This window comes from Elephas maximus, chromosome 6, assembly GCF_024166365.1.
Source record: "Elephas maximus indicus isolate mEleMax1 chromosome 6, mEleMax1 primary haplotype, whole genome shotgun sequence".
In the NCBI taxonomy this organism is placed as follows: domain Eukaryota; kingdom Metazoa; phylum Chordata; class Mammalia; order Proboscidea; family Elephantidae; genus Elephas; species Elephas maximus.
Genome location: NC_064824.1, coordinates 100,525,920 through 100,548,674, shown reverse-complemented (window position 1 = coordinate 100,548,674; position 22,755 = coordinate 100,525,920). Strand labels below are relative to the sequence as shown.

The 22,755-nt window shown below is 38.3% G+C and overlaps 1 protein-coding gene across 3 annotated transcripts in view; it reads left to right on the top strand.

Annotated features, from left to right (window-relative positions):
• ALS2 (alsin Rho guanine nucleotide exchange factor ALS2) overlaps positions 1-22,755 on the top strand; it is a 73,983-nt gene that overhangs the window by 32,461 nt on the left and 18,767 nt on the right. For all 3 annotated transcript variants that reach the window (XM_049887857.1, XM_049887856.1, XM_049887855.1), the window contains 13 exons: positions 4,326-4,508; positions 6,350-6,521; positions 9,210-9,390; positions 11,637-11,702; positions 15,156-15,318; positions 16,011-16,142; positions 16,528-16,656; positions 18,635-18,705; positions 19,068-19,134; positions 19,475-19,677; positions 19,785-19,850; positions 21,321-21,419; positions 21,988-22,152. In XM_049887857.1, coding sequence (XP_049743814.1) covers positions 4,326-4,508; positions 6,350-6,521; positions 9,210-9,390; positions 11,637-11,702; positions 15,156-15,318; positions 16,011-16,142; positions 16,528-16,656; positions 18,635-18,705; positions 19,068-19,134; positions 19,475-19,677; positions 19,785-19,850; positions 21,321-21,419; positions 21,988-22,152 — 1,697 coding nt within the window. The remainder of the gene's footprint in view (positions 1-4,325; positions 4,509-6,349; positions 6,522-9,209; positions 9,391-11,636; positions 11,703-15,155; positions 15,319-16,010; positions 16,143-16,527; positions 16,657-18,634; positions 18,706-19,067; positions 19,135-19,474; positions 19,678-19,784; positions 19,851-21,320; positions 21,420-21,987; positions 22,153-22,755) is intronic.

Sequence of the window (22,755 nt, the reverse complement as noted above, 5' to 3'; positions counted from 1 at the left end):
GGATGGAGTCCAGCTTTCAGGACCTTCATTTGCTGATATGGCACGACTCAAAAATAAGAAGAAACACCTGCAAACATCCACTAATAATCGGAACATGGAATGTACGAAGTATGAAACTACGAAAATTGGAAATTGTGAGAAATGAAAAGGAACACATACGCATTGATATCCTAGGCATTAGTGAGCTGAAATGGACTGGTATTGGCCATTTTGAATCAGACAGTCATATCATCTACTATGCCAGGAATGACAACTTGAAGAAGAATGGTATTGCATTTATCATCAAAAAGAACATTTCAAGATCTATCCTGAAGTACAATGCTGTCAGTGATAAATAGGGTAATATCCATATGCCTACAAGGAAGACCAGTTAACCTGACTATTGTTCAAACTTATACACGAACCACTAATGCCAAAGATGAAGAAATTGAAGATTTTTACCAACTTCTGCAGCCCGAGATTGATCAAACATGCAGTCAGGATGCATTGATAATTACTGGTGATTGGAAAGCGAAAGTTGGAAATGAAGAAGGACTGGTGGTTGGAAAATATGGGCTTGGTGATAGGAATGATGCTGGAGATCACATGATAGAATTTTGCAAGACCAATGACTTCTTCAATGCAAATACCTTTTTTCACCAACATAAATGAACACTATACATGTGGACCTGGCCACATGAAATATATGGGAATCAAATTGACTACATCTGTGGAGAGAGATATAGTGGAGAGAGATGATGGAAAAGCTCAATATCATCAGTCAGAACAAGGCCAGGGGCTGACTGTGGAACAGACCATCAGTTGCTCATATGCAAGTTCAGGTTCAAACTGAAGAAAATTAGAACAAGTCCATGAGAGCCAAAGCACAACCTGGAGTATATCCCCACCTGAATTTAGAGACCATCTCAAGAATAGATTTGATGCTTAGAACACTAATGACCAGAGACCAGACAAGTTGTGCAATGACATCAAGGACATTATACATGAAGAAAATAAGAGATGATTAAAAAGAAAGAAAAGACCAAAATGGATGTCAGAAGAGACTTTGAAACTTACTCTTGAACGTCAAGTAGCTAAATCAAAAGGAAAAATGATGAAGTAAAAGAGCTGAACAGAAGATTTCAAAGGCAGCTGAAGAAGACAAAGTATTAAAATGACATGTGCAAAGAGCTGGAGTTAGAAAACCAAAAGGGAAAAACATGCTTGGCATTTCTCAACCTGAAAGAACTGAAGAAAAAATTCAAGCCTCAAGTTGCAATAGTGAAGGATTCTATAGGGAAAATATTAAACAATGCAGGAAGCATCAAAAGAAGATGGAAGGAATACACAGAGTCACTATACCAAAAAGAATTGGTCAACGTTCAACCATTTCAAGAGGTAGCATATGATCAGGAACCGATGGTACTGAAGGAAGAGGTCCAAGCTGCACTGAAGGCACTGGCAAAAAACAAGGCTCCAGGAATTGATGGTGTATCAATTGAGATGTTTCAACCAACGAGTGCAGCGCAGGAGGTGCTCACTCATCTATGCTGAGAAATTCAGAAGACAGCTACCTGGCCAACCAATTGGAAGAGATCCATATTTCTGCCTATTCCCAAGAAAGGAGATCCAGCTGAATGTGGAAATTATCAAAAAATATCATTAATATCACACACAAGTAAAATTTTGCTGACGATCATTCAGAAGTGGCTGCAGCAGTACACAGACAGGGATCTATCAGAAATTCAGGCTGGATTCGAAGAGGACGTAGAATCAGGGATATCACTGCTGATGTCAGATGGATCCTGGCTGAAAGCAGAGAATACCAGAAAGATGTTTACCTGTGTTTTATTGACTATACAAAGGCATTCGACTGTATGGATCATAACAAAGTATGGATAACATTGCAAAGAATGGGAATTCTAAAACACTTGTGCTCATGAGGAACCTCTACATAGATCAGGAGGCAGTCGTTCAGACAGAACAAGGGGATACTGCATGGGTTAAAGTCAGGAAAGGTGTATGTCAGGTTGTATCCTTTCACCATACCTATTCAATCTGTATGCTGAGCAAATAATCTGAGAAACTGGACTGTATGAAGAAGAACAGGGCATCAGGATTGGAGGAAGGCAACCTGCATTATGCAGATGACACAACCTTGCTTGCTCAAAGTGAAGAGGACTAGAACTGATGAAGATGAAAGACCACAGCCTTCAGAATGGATTACACCTCAAGATAAAGAAAACAGAAATCTTCACAACTGGACCTATAAGCAACATCATGATAAACAGAGAAAGGATTGAGGTTGTCAAGGATTTCATTTTACTTGGATCCACAATCAATGCCCATGGAAGCAGCAGTCAAGAAAACAAAAGACGCTTTGCATTGGACAAATTTGCTGCAGAAGACCTCTTTAAAGTGTTAACAAGCAGAGTTGTCACCTTGAAGACTAAGGTGCACCTGACCTAAGCCATGGTGTTTTCAGTCGCCTCCTATGCATGTGAAAGCTGGACGATGAATAAGGAAGACTGAAGAAGAATTGATGTCTTTGAATTGTGGTGTTGGAGAAGAATATTGAATATACTATAGACTGCCAAAAGAATGAACAAACCTGTTTTGGAAGAAGTACAGCCAGAATGCTCCTTAGAAGCAAGGATGGCGAGACTCTGTCTCACATTTTTTTGGATCAGGAGGAGTCAGTCCCTGGAGAAGGACATCATGGTTGGCAAGGTGGAGGACCAGCAGAAAAGAGGAAGACCTTCGATGAGATGGATTGACACAGTGGCTGCAACAGTGGGCTGAAGCCTAACAAGGATTGTGAGGATGGCACAGGATCAGGCAGTGTTTCATTATGTTGTCCATAGAGTCGCTATGAGTCAGAACCGACTCGATGGCACCCAGCAACAACAACAACAGAGACCAAGAAGAAGACTCCTGCCTCCTGTAAAAATTTTAATTCATTCTTTATAAAATTAACAGGAAGTTATTTGGAAAGGATCCCTGGTGGTACAGTGGTTATGCACTCAGTTGCTAATTGAAAGGTAGGTGTTTCGAACCCACCAGCTACCTACTCCTTGGAAGAAAGATGTGGCAATCAGCTTCCGTAAAGATAACAGCTTTGGAAACCCTGTCGGGCAGTTCTACTGTGTCGTACAGGGTCATATGAATCAGAATCAACTTGATGGCAGTGCATAGTTATTTGAATATACTGAATTTGAGAAATTCTCATTGCAGAACAGAATAGTTATAAAGTAGTGGAGACACAAACTCACACACACAGTCATCTAGGAGGTGAAACCTGTGTAGACACAAAGAATCGAACAGATAAAGGATTTTTGTTTGTCAGCCCAGGAGTCACAGCTGAAGGTGGGTACAGAGGCTGGGGCGTTAGTTTTCAAAAATTGTTTTCATAGCAAAAACCTTTTTTCTAATGAAATCTTATGAAAAATCCCAACGTGTACAACAGGTAAACGTGGAACTATTTGGATTGAAGGATGGAAAGGGGCCCCAGAGCCATTGCACCTGCCTTTCTATGGTTGTCTTTGAATCACCTGTGTGGACTACTGTGGTGATTGAGTTTTGAAAACCATTGGTCTAAAGCAGTGGTTTTCAAACTTTTCGTATATCAGCATCACCTAGAGGGCTCGTTAAAACACAGGTTGCTGGACCCCACCCTCAGCAGCTCTCGGACTGAGAGTTTGTACCTGTTCCCAGGTGATTGCTGCTGCTCCAAGGACTACTCTTTACAAACCACTGGTCTAGGGTATCCATGTAAATGGGTATCTAAGGGGTCCTGCCAATTTCAAGATCTTGGGAGTTGGCATACCCAAGTTATACCAGAGGGGTTGTGAGTTCCAAGTGGAAAGACTGAGTTTTAGCACCCAAGGGTTTAGTATGGTCTGAATGGAATTTAGCTTTATTTCGTTGTTTTCTTTTTATCTTGATTTTGTGGACACAACTGAATGTGGATGGACAAAGGCAGCCAAGTGTGTTCTACCTGCCAGATAGGGTTCTAGAAGTTTCTGGGTCCCTTGAGTCCTCTGGGGAGTCCTAAACATAACAATAAAAAATCAGATCTGTTGTTTTTTCCTTTTAATTTCTAAATTTTCAAGATTTTTATAAAAGCAATCTAATTCTAAATTTAAAAGTTGAACAAGGGATTCCTGCTTTCTCCTGCATCTCTTCTGCATTTGATTGGGCACATTGCTGGGCAAGTTTTGCCTTCTGAGCTATAACTGACTTTGCACCATACCTGTTTAAGCAACCTAGCATTTCAGTTCTTATGGATCTGAAGTTTTGTCTGATTGCCTTCATCTTGAACAGTTAATATCTTACTGTCGTTGCAGGTAAATGGTGAAAATGGAGTGTGGAGTGTAGCTGCAGGTCAGGATTATTCCCTGTTTTTAGTGGATACCGAAGATTTCCAGCCTGGATTATATTACAGTGGTCGACAGGACCCTGCAGAAGGTGACAGCCTTCCAGACGATCAGAGTGGTACTAAGACTCCAGTACTTCTCTCCGGTAGTAAGGTGAACAGGAATTGGATCCCAAAGCCCATGTTCTATAACACATGAAAAGTCTGTTTTTGTTATCATTCCATTTGTATATATGCCTGTTACTAAGTATCTCTGACTACCGTATTTAGAATGCAAAACCCTTCCCATCCTCCCTCACTCTGTTTCCTGCTTTATTTTTCTCCGTGTTACTTACTTATCACATCTAACACACTATGTAGTCTATTTATTTTGCTTATTGTCAGTCCTCCATAACTATAATGTAAGATTCATGAGGGTAGTCTCATTCACTGCTGATCCTCATAGTATGTACTTTATAAATTTTATTGAATTGATGCCCTCACGTAGGATTATTAAACAGCATGTTTCACAGTGAAGCTTGCTGACTGCATTCATGTATCCCTCAGAGGTGAATTAGAATGGAAATAGAGTAGATGAATTTCTAACTATGAGTGGAAAGTAAAAATTGCAGGGCATGAGATGGGCAAGTGGCAGACTTGACAGTCCAGCGACAGTGCTCTTTCTTCCACTGCTGCCCCTGCTCTCAGCCTTTCATTTTATTTACTACTGTTTACCTCCTTGTACTTCACTTGTAGATCTGAATTTTCTTGGCTTTTGTTATCTTATCTCTTTTTCATAAACTTACACCATTGGTCCATTTCTGATTTTCTTTTTGTCACTAAAGTAGTTCACATCCTCAAAGTGACATAACAGAAGGAAATTAGCAGCTAGTGGGTTCTGGATTTTTTATTCTTACTGAATAATAGAGCCTATGAATTCTCTTTTATTCTTTGTGTGTGTATTTTCTGGCTATGACTGTAAGCTATGTATGTATAGGGACAAGATCTTTCTTGCTAATGGCAGCACTGGCCAAGGTTTAGCCAGTTATTCCAGGCATGCTGATGGACTCTTTGTTGTTGTTGGCCCTAGCTCCACATTCCTCATGAAAGATTCCAAAACCTAGATAAAGGATGAAATAGCCTGACGGAAGGAACAAGGCTGTAATTTGTATCTCGGGTTCCCATGGGATGCTAATAGTTTATTGGGTCTGCAGCTTGGCTGCCTGCTTTCACAGGGATATGTGAAGACAGACATTGAATGACTTTGGTTGGTGGCATCACTAGGGGTTGCGGGGAGTGTGGACCACACCAGGTGATGCTGTCAGAGGGGGTGCACCAAAATGACTGTTAAAGTTTTGTGCATTGTTTCAGCAGAAATTTATTTTTTATAGAATGATTCCTGTAGTTATAACAACAAAAATTTTTGTAAGCCCAGCTTATCTGTATCAATATCCCTATGTGGCTAAACCTGTATGCTGATTTACTTTTTGAAACTTCTAATGCCCTCCGGTCAGAGCTGTCATTCTTACCCAATTACAATGACACTTCGAATCACATGGTTCCATCTGCACACACTACAAGCGCATGTGCTATTGTTTTCATTGCTGCCAGTGTTTTTATAGTCACTGATGTTGTCAAAATTTCTGGTGTTTTAGCTACAATATTGTGGTAATTAGCATGAGTGAGTGACACCTGAGTTACTGCACTGGGTGACACCAACCCTAGTGACGCCACTGCCACTGGTAAATGACAAAAAGTCCGTTTAAAGAAAATCACTTTTATTTTGTACTTTTAAAAGGTAAGATAACAGCTAGACCCTTGATATCTCAACGTACAGCATAAAGATCCTTTCTGCTCTCATTAATCCTCTTTCATGCAAAAAGGAGTTCTGAGACATACATCCATATCATTTGGATCTTTATATATCTAGGATGTCCACGGACCCAAACAACTGTTAAGGGTTGCTGTAAGTAAATTATATTTTATCTTTAATCTTTTTCCTCTCGTCTCTTTCAGCTTGGGTACATAAGCAGAGTGACAGCAGGAAAAGACAGCTTTTTAACCTTGGCGGACAAAAACATTATGGGGTATATTGCTAGTCTCCACGAGTTGGCTACTACAGAAAGACGGTTCTATTCAAAACTGAGTGATATCAAATCTCAGATTCTCAGGCCCCTTCTCACCTTAGGTAAGTAGGGCAACCCCTAACCCCTTTTGTCTGCAAATCATCGGGGCTGTTGTTTTATCTCCTCTCTATATCACAAAGAAAACCTTTTGAGTTACGGTTTACACCTTTTTTTTTCATTCTCTTTTTGTACACAAACAGCTAGCATTTTACAATTTCCAATGTGTCAATAACCCAGCTGCCACTGCTTTATCCTACCATATCTAGAGCTTCTCCTACTGCCAGGGGAGCACTTGTAGAGGTAGAAAATGGAGCTTTTAGAAATTAATGGCAGAGAAGCAGTAACAACTTTGGGAAAGTTGAGCCTTGAAGTTTGACTGCCAAACAACACATATAGCCTCACTTGTCCTGAGATAGCTTTCATTGTAGTACCTGGATTTTCATTTTCTTAGAATTCTATCAAGTAGAGATTTATTTGGATTTACAAATAGTCTCTTAATATTGTGGATAACTCTGGGAGTGTTAAGGGCCTTAGAATTGATTAAATTTAATTTTAATCAGCTACAAAGAGGGATTGGAGGTAAGGAGGTAATGGAGTACAGTAGTTGTAGATGCGATGGAGTATGCAGGGTGTCTTGGTCATCTAGTGCTACCATAACAGAAATACCACAAGTGGATGGTGTTAACAAAGAGAAGTTTATTCTCTCACAGTCCAGTAGGCTAGAAGTCTGAATTCAGGGTACTGACATATCCAAAGGATGTGTTCCACTCCCAGCACCACTCTCTTAGTGGTATGAGATCACCCTGTCTCTCTGCTCACTTCTTTCTTTTATATCTCAGAAGAGATTGACTTAAGACACTATCTCATCTTATAGATCTCAACATTATAACTGCCACTAATCCATCTCATTACATCATAGTGACAGGATTTACAACACATAGGGAAATCACATCAGATGACAAAGTGGTAGACACAGGCATACAATACTGGGAATCATGACCTAGCCAAGTCGACAGGTGTTTTTGGGGGGCACAGTTCAATCCATGACAGAGGGTGTGGAGTACAGTAGTCCTTGATGAGATGCTGCTGTGCAGGTATACTAAGTACCTGGGGAGAAGTTGTTTAAGAGATGATAAAGAAATGCAGAATGAGGAGGCTATTGAACATAAATTTCCTGTATGTCAAAATTTTTCCTAGGTTTGGCCTTGTACTCAGAAAAGGGAGAGGAAGTTTTCTTTTTCTTTTTCTCTCCTACATTTCTTGAACCCCTGTTATTCAGCCTAATATCCTGGTACTTAAATCTGCCGTGTTAGTACACCAGTTTTGCCATATTGCCTTATGTGGGTCAGTCCGTTACTTACAGAGGAGGAGCATCTACTTTTCAAACAGCTAACTTACGATCTTTCTGAATTCAGTCCCTTTGTAAGTTGGGGCCTGTTTGCATTAGTTTGTATTTTTAAGTAGGTTTTACCCTTTAAATTGTTGTAGATTTTCTGTTCTTTAAATTCCCCTTCTTTTGGTGGGCCCAATACCCGAGGACTTTGGCAAGAGAAAGACAGCAATACACACTTATTGGATTACTCTGAAAGGAAAGTGGTATCTGCTTTCTCCCTGTTCTGGTTCCTGATTCTTTGTTGGCCTTAGCTGGTCTACTCATCAGCCTCACTGCTTAGAAAGAAGTCCTAGAAATCAGAAACTTTGGACTCAGGGCAAGCAGATGCTCCCGTGGTGCCCTCTGTAAAGGTTCAGAGCCACCTGCAGTCCAGTTGTTAGTTGCCCTGTTTAGTACTGAAGGGTTGGGCTTGCCCAAGGGGCATGTAGAACAGAAGTCAGTACTCAAGTTAAAAATGTTAACCAAGGTGTAGCTACAGAAGTGAATTGCGTTCCAGCCTGCCACTGTCCTGATGCGTGAAATTAGATATTTCACTTCCCTTCTCTTGGTTTCAGATTACTTATCTTCAGAATGAGAGGATTAGATTAGCTCAGTGATTCTCAAATTTGGCTGATCATCAAAATCACCTGGAAAGCATCTTTTTTTTTTTTTCTTCATTTTTAAAATATCAATCCTGGAATCTTAACCCAGACCTACTGAATCAGAATTTATAGTACAAAAAAAAAAAAAATTTTTTTTTTTTGTGTGTGACTATGTAGAGCCCTAGTGGCGCAATGGTTAAGAGCTCGGCTGCTAACCAAAATCCACCAGCAGTTTGAATCCACCAGCAGTGCCTTGGAGCCCTATGGGGCAGTTCTCCTGTGTACTCTAGGGCCGCTATGAGTCAGAATCAACTCAACAGCATGAGGTTGGAGTTTTTTTGGCTTGTGAATATGTATGTAACAAACCCCTGAGACAACTGGACCCTGTTGCTTCCCTTACCACTGTCATTATTTGTGTTCTATAGTTGAGATTACAAGTAGCCCTGGTAGCTCAGCTACTAACTGAAAGGTTGGTGCTTCAAACTCACCAGCTGTTCCGTGGGAGAAAAGACCTGGCAATCTGTTCTTGTAAAGAGTACAACCTAGGAAACCCTATGGGGCAGTTTTACTCTGTCATATGGGGTCGCTATGAGTAGGAACCCACTCAGCAGCATGTAACAACAACAGTTGAAATTACATCTCAACATATAAAGTATTTTTAGAAAAGGGGAATTTATCACCTTGATCATAAAAAAGTATTCAGATAATGAGTAGCCTGATGTACTATAAGGTCCTTAGTTTATGTCGTCATTATCACCATCATTATTTTGTTACAGAAAATTTGGGCTCTGCAACTACAGTCCAGCTGTTGCAGGAGGTGGCAAGTCGATTCAGCAAGCTGTGCTACCTAATTGGTCAGCATGGAACCTCACTGAGCAGCTTCCTTCACGGGATAAAGGAAGCCAGGAGTTTGGTCATTCTGAAGCATGCAAGTCTCTTCTTGGATAGTTATACAGAGCAAGTATCCAGTCCCGTGTCATGTTCAATCTCTGCAGGGTTATTCTGCCAAGGAGAACAGCTCCTTAATCAGAAGAGACTAGATTAGGGAGATTGATCTAAGGTAATAGAAATTGCAAAGCAGTAACTTAATCTTAAACCAGCTATTGTTTTGCATTGCTAAAATTTAGTTTTCTCTAAGAGAAAAAAGAAAAGGTTTAAAAATAATGAATTTTTATATTTTCCTCTCTATTCTAGCAGAATGATTGGTATTAGGATGCTTAATTCACATAAAATGTACTATAATCTGTTTTTTTAGAGAACAGTTTTGTTTACTTAAGTGAGCTGTACTGAAGTTTGAGGAAATGGTAACTGTAAACAAATTATTTCAAGACAGCCTGCCGGAGCTGTTCTGATGTCTGTTATTTACTGTTAGGTAAATGAAGGGTTTAAAGACCAGACTACTTTAAAAATAAAGATATTTTCGTAATAAAACCTAGTATAGTTATCCAAGGTTTTCCCTGTTTTTCAGGTAAAAAAACTTAACTAGAAATATTCTTTACTTTTTCTTAATTTGTATTTTGACATTTTGATGTCAGTCATAATTGAAATGTTACTTTAATTTATATTAGGATATGCTTGGAGACAAAGTACAAGATTTATTCTTTATTCACTTGTACCTCATCCATCAAACAAATATTGACTAAGGGCCCACTAAGTGCCAGGCACTATGCCTAGCTCTGCAGCCACAGCATGGAGCCAGTGAAAAGTATCTTCCCTCAGGGATTTCATGTTCTGTTGGTGTTTCCTATAGGTTATTTATAATAGAAGTAATGTATGTTTGGTTCCATGGGTGACACAAACAGTTAAGTGCTCAACTACTAGCTGAAAGGTGTAAAACCACCCAGGGGCTTCTCGGAAGACAGGCCTGGCGATGTGCTTCCGAAAGGTTACAGCCTTGAAAATCCTATGGAGCGCAGTTCTACTGTGACACATGGCGTCACCATGAGGCGGAGTAGGCTTGGTGGCAACTAACAACAACAATGTATATTTATATTTAAAGCTAGAAAAATAAAGGTAATCAAGAAGATATTTAAAATCCTCCATTATCCTACCACCAGCAATAACCTGTTACTCTTCTTAGTGTACTTTCTTTGGGATTTATTTATATCCGTGCATGTGTATGTATGTGATTTTAATTCTAAGCAAAACTGAATATATTTAAAGCCACTGATTGAAAGGAAATAACCTGGTTTGAGTTTTAAATCCATTATCTTTCAGACACGAAAAATAGAAGTCAGATAATTTGATATTAATTTTTGAAAAACTAGATTTATTTTTGTCGCATGAAAGTTTCAGCCTTTAGTGGTGTAATTTTCTATTTATGACTTTTGTTTATTTTATAATCTCTCTATTTCACTCCTTTTTTTTCTCTAATACTTCAGTCGTTATGCTTGAAATCCTCTTATTTTGGTACCTTGGGCTATTTTTAACTGGAATCTTGCTTCTACTTGTAAAACCTACCTTCTCTCTCAAAGTCAATTAATTCCATTTTCCAGTCCAGGAATATGGAAGAAATGTATGTAGCCAAAAGAAATATATCAATACTTAGTCTCTTGCAGTGTATCAATGCTTAATCAAAATTTTTTAATGCTGTCTCACTCAAGCTCTTCTAACATGTTTTCTTACCGTCTGTCTCTACTGTTCATTTCTGAAGACTTAATTGGGAAACCTGAAGTGAAGATCAGAAAAATTTTACATTAAAAAATCTAAGGACTTCAATCATATTTTCTAAAGTTTGTTAATCAAGTTACCAAGTAAAATCTACAAATTAAATTCCAGATATCTTTTCCTATTTTAATATAAAAAAAAAAACCAAACCCAGTGCCGTCGAGTCGATTCCGGCTTATAGCGACCCTATAGGACAGAGTAGAACTGCCCCACAGAGTTTCCAAGGAGTGCCTGGCGGATTCAAACTGCCGATCCTTTGGTTGGCAGTTGTAGCACTTAACCACTATGCTACCAGGGTTCCCGATTTTAATATCATTTTTACTAAAATGGCATTTCCTCCCAGGTTTTTGGGATTATCACATGACCTGTCTTTTTCTCCAGTCCTTTGCAGTTCACGAATGTTGATATCACAAAAGTTGTGAAACTCTTCATTGGCGAAATACCAAGAAATATCTGTTCCAGGTACCTGTTTGAAAACTCTGAAGAAATCATTGAGATTTTAACGCTAACATACATGTGTTTTCTTTTTGCTCAAGGTATTGCACATCTATTACAAATTTCCTAGTTATGGGAGGATTCCAGCTTCTTGCCAAGCCTGCCATGTAAGCAAATACATACTTTCCAGTTATCATTCTAATAACCAAAGAGCGTGTTTTATAGTGTTTTTCAGTGCCTAGGGAGAGGTTTGACTTGATCATTTTACCAAATGAATCAAAATGTAGATTTTCACTAACTCTTACAAAGGACAAGGTGCTATTAGTCCCTGATTGTCATTAGAAGTAGCATGGTATTGAAAAAGCACTGAACTAAAAGGCGTAAGAGTTGGCTCCTTCTTTGTTATCGCTGAGACTTTGGAGAAATGTCTTCACCTCACTAACCTAATATTTTCCACCCGAAAAATGAGACTGCTCTCTCTTCTGTTTTGAGGAATAAATAACATCTGTTTTTTAGTTATGGTATACAGGAAAGTGCAAAGTCTTACACGGATATTAAATATTTGTATTTAGCTTCTGGATAAATAATAAATGTAAAAGCCCCTTAAATGAGGCCAAGAATTCTGAACAGTATAGTTTCTCAGCAAGTGTTGACCTAGCAACAAAGTCAGATTTAAAGAAATTCAGTTTTGCTTTATTAATGAAACATACCCTGGCAGTGCAGTGGTTAAGTACTCAGGTGCTAACCAAAAGGTTGGCGGTTCGAACCCAACTAGCAGCTCCATGGGAGGAAAGACCTGACAATCTGCACCTGTAAAGATTTATAGCCCATGAAACTCTGTGGGACAGTTCTGCTCTGTCGTATTGGGTCACTATGAATTGGAATCAGCTTGATGGCACACAACAGCCACCCAGATTTCTCAGACATTAATGTTTTCCCCTGTTTGCTTTTGATCTTACATCCTAATAGAAGGGGGGATAAAATCCTTATCCCATTTCTTATTTTAAAGGGAACATTAATGTTTTTTATCATTAAGGATTATTACCTTAAGTTTTTGGTAGAATTCATTTACAGGTTAAAAAGGTTATCCTATTCCTAAAAATTGAATAAGAACTTATTTTTTCAATGTCAAATATTCTTGAGTTCCTAAGATAAATTTATTTGGTCATTATATGTTTTTTAATACACTGCAGGTTTTAATGTGCTGTTATTTAGTATTTTCATTGCTGGTTTTAATGTGCTATTATTTAGTATTTTCATATCTATACAAATATGAAATTTCCCTTCTTTTCTGGACTTACCCAGTTTTGGTAATTAGATTAGATTACACTAGCAAATAAAAAAATGATTTGGGGAGCTTTCCCTCTTTTTCTGTTTTCTGGAACAATTTGCATGGGACAGGGATTATCTGTACTTCAAAGACTTGGGAGAATTCTTTTATAAAAATAAATGGCCTTCATGGGGGAAGTTCCTATAGGTAGCTTTTAAACTATTGATTTGGTTTCTTTAATGAATAATAGGTCTGTCCAGATCTCTGTTTCTTCTTATGGTTGTAGTTATAATCTGGAAAATTGTTCATTGCATCCTTGTTTTCAAACTTATTGGCGTGTTATTCTTATCATTGTCTTTTAAGATGTTTTTACCTCTTCTCTAACTACAGTTATATGTTATATGGGGCAGTAGTGGTTGGATTATAACTACAGTGGTACTCTTCTATTTTTCATTCCTGCTATTTGAAGGTTCATGTCTTTTATCTATTCTGGAAAAGTCTAAATATGCTTGCTCTTTTTTTTTTTTTTACCTTTAAAAATTTCTTTCATCATTTTAAATATACTTTCAGGTTTTTTAAATAAAATTATTGTACAATATATCATCCATATAAAAGAAGGTAAAACAAGTAATTGCAGTTTAAAGTATAATAAAATGAGTGCCCTCAACCATGTATCCATTACCTAAATTAATAAGTAGAATATTATCAGTACCTTAGAAGCAGCTTTCCCCCGAACCCCGTGCAGAGATTATCAAATAATCTGACTTTTATGCTAATAATTTTCTTGCTTTCCCTTATACTTTTGGCAACAAGTATGAGGTCCCTAAACAGTATTTTTATTGAAAAAATCTGAGTAACAAGCACAAACCTAGCCATGTAAGGAAAGAACAGTATTGCCACTAGTAGATAGAAAACACCCCGCAAAAGAAAAGCTGAACAGAATCTTTGGTTTCAGATTTCCTGAGAGTATACTAGGACCCATTTTGGGGACAGACATAGGCAAGGACTTGAGGAAAATGGTAGGGTTCACAAGAGTCAGAATATTTCCGGTATGGCGTGGACTAGTTACTAAAGATCCAGGAGAAATATGGTCAGAGGAAATGTGTGTTCACCTTGTCTTACCTCCATCTCTCAGCAGCAGGTCAAAGCAGAACGCTTCTGTAGGGTTAAATGAGTATCTTCAGCTGATCTTGGCAGCGGAACAAGGAGGGGGAAGTAGAAACGTCAGGACCAGTCAAATATAAATAAAAATCTGAGCCAGGTTCCCCAGGGCACTCTAAGCCCTTTTAATTACATTATAAAACAATCATATTTGTGCCATTGAACTTTTGGATTCCTGGAAGTGGTACATACTGTACATATTTTTATTCCATCTTTCTAAGATGATATTTCATGATTTCTGGGTTGAGCATCTTTTTACTCTGTAGTTTTCTAAGGAATTATAAAGTGACACATTCTTACCTTTCACCTTTATGAAATTACATCTTGTCTAAGGCCTTGTAGCTAAGAATTGTAGTATAGTGCTTACAAAGCACTTGGAGTAGTACCTGGCACATAGCTGTTGTACAGTAAGTGGCACATAATAGTTCCGATTCTGTCCCACTATATTTTAAGTGTATTTAAGGCTGGCAAGCATAGTCTCATTGAGTTAATAATCAATATTAAAATTTGTGATAAAATTTTAATAATGAACATGTAAGAAATGTTAGCTTCAGTTTGAAATGCTTTTGAAGCACTCAGCATTGAAATTTTCGCATGTGATTTGCTTCACTGTTTCCTGTTAATTGTAGTACTGGTTCCTGCAGCTTTTTTATTACTCTTTTGTAATAAACTCTCATTAGGTGATTAACAATTGGAGGAAAAAAGAGAATATTACAAGTATTTTAATATTCCATACCATTGCCGTAGGAGCAAGGAGCTTTGTTTCCCCTTCAGTATAACTGATTAGATCAATTAGTTTTGCCATTCGTTGCTGTGACTTTTGGCTATGAAATTAACAAGTAATGATTTCAGCTGGTCTCCTCTGATTATTTCCTGAAACTGTGGGATGCGTGATTCATTTCCAAAGAACATAAGATACAACTCCCTGATTAACTATTTCTGTTAGAGTTATTATTACTATTGTTGCCAATTGCTACTTTTTATACTCAAAAATCCCATTTTATAGCTAGAGAAATTCTTTAAATTATATCTAGCTCATTTCATTGTGTTTATCATCTGCCACATTCTTAGCACCTAGAAATATGCATTATGAAGAAGGCACTATCTAGTGAAATATTTTCTATTCAGTGTCATGCATATTATCAATACCAAAATGATTAACTGAATCTCTTTCTTCCTCTACCTCCAGTGATTTCCTAAATAAAAACCAGGAGCTGTTACAAGATTTATCAGAAATGAATGATGAAAACACCCAATTGATGGAAATACTGAATACTTTGTTTTTCTTGCCAATCAGACGACTTCATAATTATGCAAAAGTTTTGCTAAAACTTGCTACTTGTTTTGAAGTGGTAAGCTCCCCTATATATCCTCTTTGGATACTCGGGAAACCAAGGATCATAGTAGTTTGTTGGTTTGGATTGTGTCACCACAAAATCTGGAACTCTTCCAATTTAGTATTGGTTTATATGTGTCTAATCCAACCAAACATGTCATAAGAGATTAAATGCAGAAGCACGTATGAAAATCCAGCTGTCATCATTTCAGCCACATGATGAAGAGATTTACAAAAATGGAAAACAGTGCCACTTTCATCTCCAGTTTTTGTTTGTTTTGGAAAATAGTTTTTTTTTTCCACTTAAAATGTTCTTTCATCTTGAAATGAATTAATAAAGAATTTTCAATTTTCTAATATGGTAAATATTAATACATATAACTTCTACAAGCAAAATAAAAGGATCCTGAGACCAAAACATTTGAGAACTTGTGTTCTATCCAGAGTTCTCTCCTGTTCTCCTCATGATAACTGCCAGTGTTTGTTTCTTCCCTCCTGGGGTTATTCCTGCTTCATATGTATCTGTATATAGTAGACTTTTTCTGGAACCAGTCTTCTCCTTTGCCCAGCTCCCTTTCATGCACCACATCTGTTCTTAAGCAGAATTTTTTCCCTAAGCTTCATACTACAAATCTAAATCACACTGAGGCTACAGATTCTAGTCAATTGTTTCATATTCTTATTTTTTCCTTAATTATTGGCCTCTAGACTTCTCCAGAATACCAGAAGCTGCAGGATTCCAGTTCTTGTTATGAGTCTCTTGCTCTCCATCTCGGCAGGAAAAGGAAGGAAGCAGAATACACACTGGGCTTCTGGAAGACCTTTCCTGGAAAAATGACGGTAAACTATGCCAGTTGTCATTACTCCAGCAAACAGCAGGCATTTCCATAACAACTGCCATAATTTTCCTTGTTCCTCCTGTTTATGGCAATAAATGCTTTAATGACCCCATTTCTCAGATGCCTAAGACCATAGCAATGGGTGCTCAAGTATCAACACCTTTTCTCAGTTCCAGGAATCCTCTCTGAAGACTCATCTTTCGTAGTTTATTCTTGCCTTGTTTTTAATCTCCTCTGAGCTTTAATTTTATGAAGTATTTGGATCCCAACTTAATTCAGGTTTAACATCAAGCTAAGCTATGACTGACAAATTCCCGTGTGATTTGTATCTTCTTCATTTTCTCTTTGCATATTAAAATAGTCTTGTTTTTTTTTTTCAATTTCAGGATTCCTTGAGGAAGCCAGAGCGTCGACTGCTGTGTGAGAGCAGTAACCGAGCCCTGTCTCTGCAGCATGCTGGGAGATTTTCTGTGAATTGGTTCATTCTCTTTAATGATGCCTTGGTCCATGCCCAGGTAGGCTGGGTTCCTAACCTTAAAAGAGTTCCTGGCCTTCTGCAGCCACTGAGGCTGGATGAACACCCAAAACTATTGCACTGAGAAAATCTTTAAACCTTAAACCTCAAACCAAAACTTTTTCTGGAAGTCCACTTTGAACCAAACTACAGTTTAGCTTAATTAGTAAAATATGCCTGCTTTGAGCATTGTGTCCTTTTGAAGATTTACCTGTGTGGGAATAAGTTGACGATAGCATCTCAAAAGTTTAGATGAGAAGCTCGGGGGCAGCAACTATACGTTGATAGTGGTGGAATAATTTGGAAAGGGATAGGGAGAATGGTTATACAATTTGAAGAATGTAAACAGTATCACCGAATTGTACGTGTAAAATTTGTTGAAATGGCATATCTTTTGCTGTATATATTTTCACACAAAAAAATTAAATAAAAAATAAATAAATAAAAGAGGTCCTGGAAGATGGAGTACTGAGCCTATTTAATTAGTTATACCACCAATTTATATAAAACACGATTGTGATTTCTCTGAAACTATTGATTAACAGAGAATGTTTAAACCTGGAAGGCATTATGCTGAGTGAAATGAGTCAGATGCAAAAGGACAAATATTGCATAAGACCACTATTATAAGATCTTGAGAAATAGTTTAAACTGAGAAGAACACATTCTTCTGTGGTTACAAGGCGGGGAGGGAGGGAGGAAGGGAAGGTGGGAGAGGGTTATTTACTGATTAGATAGTAGATAAGAACTACTTTAGGTGAAGGAAAGGACAATACTCAATACAGGGAAGATCAGCTCAACTGGACTGGACCAAAAGCAAAGAAGTTTCCTGGATAAACTGAATGCTTCGAAGGTCAGCGGAGCAAGGGCGGCGGGTTTGGGGACTATGGCTTCAGGGGACATCTAAGTCAATTGGCAAAATAAATTCTATTAAGAAAACATTCTGCATCCCACTTTGAAGTGTGGCGTCTGGGGTCTTAAATGCTAACAAGCGGCCATCTAAGATGCATCAATTGGTCTCAACCCACCTGGATCAAAGGAGAATGAAGAACACCAAGGTCACAAGATAATTATGAGCCCAAGAGACAGAATGGGCCACATGAACTACAGATTTACATGATCCTGAGACCAGAAGAACTAGATGGTGCCCGGCCACAACCGATGACTGCCCTGACAGGGAGCACAACAGGGAACCCTTAGAGGGAGCAGGAAAACAGTGGGATGCAAACCCCAAATTCTCATAAAAAGACCATACTTAATGGTCTGACTGAGACTAGAAGAACCCCGGCAGTCATGGTCCCCAAACCTTCTGTTGGCCCAGGATAGGAACCATTCCCGAAGACAACTCATCAGACATGGAATGGACTGGGCAGTGGGTTGGAGAGAGATGCTGTTGAGGAGTGAGCTATTTGTATCAGGTGGACACTTGAGACTGTGTTGGCAACTCCTGTCTGGAGGGGAGATGGGAGGGTAGAGAGGGTTAGAAACTGGCAAAACGGTCACGAAAGGAAAGACTGGAAGGAGGGAGTGGGCTGACTCATTAAGGGGAGAGTAAATGGGAGTATGTAGTAAGGTGTGTATAGGTTTATATGTGAGAGACTGACTTGATTTGTAAACTGTCACTTAAAGCACAATAAAAATTATTTTTAAAAAATGAAAAAAAAAAAAAGAGAATGTTTAGCTACAGCTTGTATTTGTAGCATGGGCTGGATTTCAGGGAGCTTTTTTAGTTTCCAGCCTTAGAATGAATGTCAGCCATGTGAAGGGGTCCTTGGAGCAGAGATGGCCAAGGCTACTGGGGATACTCATGTTATAGGGACCGTGTGGCAGAGGTGGTGGCACCCATGAAGGTTTAGCCATTCGAAGGCATTTTTGCAGCAGGGAGTGCAGGGCCGACGTGAGTTAACATGTTGAGGATGTGCACTGAGACCTAGGGCCCATATGGACTTTCTCAAACATGTTTCCATGTTCCCTTTCAGTTCTCGACTCACCATGTTTTCCCTTTGGCCACACTATGGGTGGAGCCACTTTCTGAAGAAGCAGGTGGTGTGTAAGTAGCTTTCCTACTCCTCCCTTCTACCCCCACTACCGTTCTCTCCCTCTGTTACCCAGGCTGTTTCCTTAGACTAGAAGAAAAACTCTCTGCATAACAAGGCTCACTTTCCAACACATAGTGGCCTGTTGTGAAGATCATGACAGGATAACCTCTTTGTCCCTCCGGGCCTTTATATAGGGTCATCCTCAGAGCAGTGTAAACTCTGTGTCCTTTCTACCACTGTGGGAACCAAACCCAGAACATGAATGTATTTACATTTAATTGACTTCTTTTGAAATTGCTTTTCATATGTAAGGATTGATATTGTAATGATGGGTTGCCATATCTACTGGTATTTATCCTTGTGAACATTTTAGGAATGGCTTAAAGATAACTACACCTGAGGAGCAGTTCACTCTCATTTCATCAACACCGCAGGAAAAGGTTTGTCCATTATGGTATTTTCTTTCAGTCTTTGGGCTGGCTATTTCTATCTCTGGTGGTAAAGAAGAAATAAAAGTTGTTTTTATTATTCGATCAATGATCCACAGTTACATATGACAAATCATCATTAAACCAAGACTTTAGGATTTTTTAAAATGTGATTTAATCCATTTTAAACAAATGGTAACCAATTCCAAGAACCAACCAGTATTTCACAATTAATAGGAAGAGCATTATGAGACAGAAAAATTATTCACACCAAGGAAGGCTAACGGGATCTAAAGCAGTGCTTGATGAGCTGTTGCCTTAAGCTTATTGACGTTTACTTTTTTGCTCCTAGACTAAGTGGTTACGGGCTATAAGCCAAGCTGTGGATCAGGCGCTGAGGGGAACATCTGATCTTCCACCTTACGGAAGTGGCAGCAGCATTCAGAGGCAGGAACCACCCGTTTCACGCAGTGCCAAATATACTTTCTACAAGGATCCTCGCCTAAAGGATGCCACCTATAATGGACGCTGGCTTTCAGGGAAGCCTCATGGCAGGTGAAAATGTCTATGTGTGGCGTGAAGATGATTGAGTAATTACTGAAAAAGTGTTGATTACCTAAGGCATCAATTGACACATGTCATTCTTTGCTTATTCATTCCAGAGGGGTTTTGAAGTGGCCTGATGGAAAGATGTATTCTGGCATGTTCAGGAATGGCTTGGAAGATGGGTAAGAAAATTGTGTAAGACAGAAAAAAAAAAGCTCTGTCACAAATTACATGTTGTGTTCAGAGCTGCTTTCCAGAACATTAGTAGATTTTTGTTTTATTTTTAGAGATGTATGTGATGTATTGGGGCTTATAATGCAGATGTGTGAGCATGAAGACAGCTGGGAGTCTAGGATGCCAGCTCAGATTTACCTAGAGTGAATCATTCATTACTTTGGTAGCTGTGTGTATCACATAGCCTTCCACCTGTTAAAATGAAACTGTGTTTTCTACGCATTTCTCAGTTGTGAAGACTGAGGACTTTGGGTAACATTGATGATGAGACTGTTGAGACAGTAGTGCCTCCTTTACACAAAGGGACATAGAGTTTTCCGTTTAATAGTTTCAAATCATCTTTATTTTCGGTGATATGTTAAAGGGGAAATATTCCAAGTGATATATTTTCCTAATATATACTCTAATGATATTTTGTGTAAGCTTGACATCTTTTTTAACATGATAGATATTTTATATGATAAATTTATGTGTCAGTGAAATATTTTATATCATTGTAGACAAGTATTTTATTTTACTGTATAAAAAAGATTATTACATAAATTGGGTAGGTGATTTTTTTGTGTGGTCATATAAACTTTTGTGATGCCTTTATTTTTATTTACTTATTTTTTTAAAGAAGAGAAATTTATTTTCTCACAGTTCAGGAGGCTGGAATCTGAATTCAAGGCTCCAACTCTAAGGGAAGACTCTCTGTGTCAACTCTGAGGAAAGATCTTTGTCTCTTTCAGCTTCTGTTCCTTGATGATCTCCACATGGCATCTATCTTCCCCCGTTGGTGCTCGCTTGTCTCAGTGTCTATGCTGCTCTTTATTTAATTCATTTATTTATTTTTTTTTATTGGGCTTTAGGTGAAAGTTTACAGCTCAGGTTAATTTTTCATTCAAAAACTTATACACATATTGTTTTGTAACATTGGTTGCAATCCCCACAATGTGACAGCACACTCCCCCTTTCCACCTCAAGTTCCCTGTGTCTACTACTTCAGTTGCTGTCCCTTCCTGCCTTCTAGTCTTGCTTTGTGGTGCCTTCAAATCTTTTTTAATAGATTTTTTTAGTGAGAAGGGACTTTAGATAATCTGTTTTACCACTCTCACTTTATAGATGAGGGAGCTGGATATCTGGACTTGCCCAAGGTGATACATCTAGTTAGTGACAGAGATAAGCCCAGGACATAGATCCTCAGTTTTTCATTGGACTTGGGATAAAACATGTAATCTCTTTGTGTAGTGAAGCTGATGCCCCTCTCCTTTCAGATTTGCCAAACAACTTAGCTTAAACAAAGACCCCGTTTACCCCTTTCTTCCTACAGGGAAATCTTTTCTCTATCCTCCGTGTTAAAATGTTTACTGATATATACATACAAAGGGTGAATGTGTCATAAATGCATCCTCTGATTTTTTTTCTCTCATTGGCAGGTATGGAGAATACAGAATCCTAAACAAGGCATTGAACAAAGAAGACCATTATGTGGGCCACTGGAAAGAAGGAAAAATGTGTGGTCAAGGAATCTATAGGTAATAACATCAGAAAGGTTGTCGGACTGATGTTGCTTTTTTAAAGAACCTAATGCAAACCTAAATGTTTGTGTAGCCAGAATTTCCAAGGAATAAATTTTATTTACTCTTCGAATGACTGAAACTGTGTAAAGTCTTCTTTAAAGATCAGCCTCTCTATCCTAAGGTGGAAGCATTAGTTCTTACTTAAATTGTACGAGCCTTATAAACCACAACTTTCTCAGTATCCTAAATGTCTTGCCTATAAATTTATCTTATTTTTATTACTCAACTTTAATATGGACAAAACCCATCATTTTCCGCTCTGAGAGACAGTCATTATTTCTTTTCCACATAAGCGAATCAGCACACAATGTTTTTTCTACATCCTTGTGAAATACTGCCCACAATGTCTTTGACTTCTTAGTCTCCATCATAAAAAAATGAGATTTTTGGTTGGTGAAAAATAATCATATAACAAATAACTACCAGTGAAACCTGAGTATAGTTTTGGATTTCCTAAATTTTGTAGAGATGAAAACCAAAGTTGGGTATGCTTGTGATCTTCACCCATTCTTTCTACCCTCAGTTATGCCTCTGGGGAAGTGTTCGAAGGCTGTTTTCAAGATAACATGCGTCATGGTCATGGGCTCCTGCGAAGTGGAAAATTGACTTCCTCTTCACCCAGTATGTTCATTGGCCAGTGGGTAATGGATAAGAAAGCAGGATATGGTGTCTTTGACGATATCACTAGGTACAGTATTCTGCATCTAATCTCAAAGTTTAATGTGAGGATAAGGTTCCTGTACTTCTCCAAAAACACTGATAATTTTAAAAAGGTTGAATATCATCATTTAACAGTATTGAAAACATTTTAAGTAAGAAAACAGGGTTTTCAGTATCATTTTATCCATTTTTTGTAGAGCAAACAACAGCTTACTTTACAAGATGAGGATCATTCACAATTAGCATTATACCGTTTTCCTTAAAGCTTCACACCTGCAAAGCTTTTAGTGTCTCAGAGAGGATAACTAGTATACAAAGAAAACCCTTTAGTACAACCAATAGAAAATGACTATAAAAGATGGGGAAACCAATGGAAATTCCCTTTGGGTTATAGAATGGTACCTACATACCTTTTTGCATAGATTTTCCTATCAGATCAGAGACTTGTTACCATGCCAGGAACCCAGAATCAAGCTTAGTTAAATTCCGTTAACTAAACCTTAGGGAGAAATGTAGTTCTTTGGCCTCCATATTTGGTTTGGTCTAATTTTAAGGCTCCCCTCCCCGTCCCCGCACCTTGTGTGTTAATTACTACTGCTTCCATAATATGAGACTTAAAGATTTTGCTGTT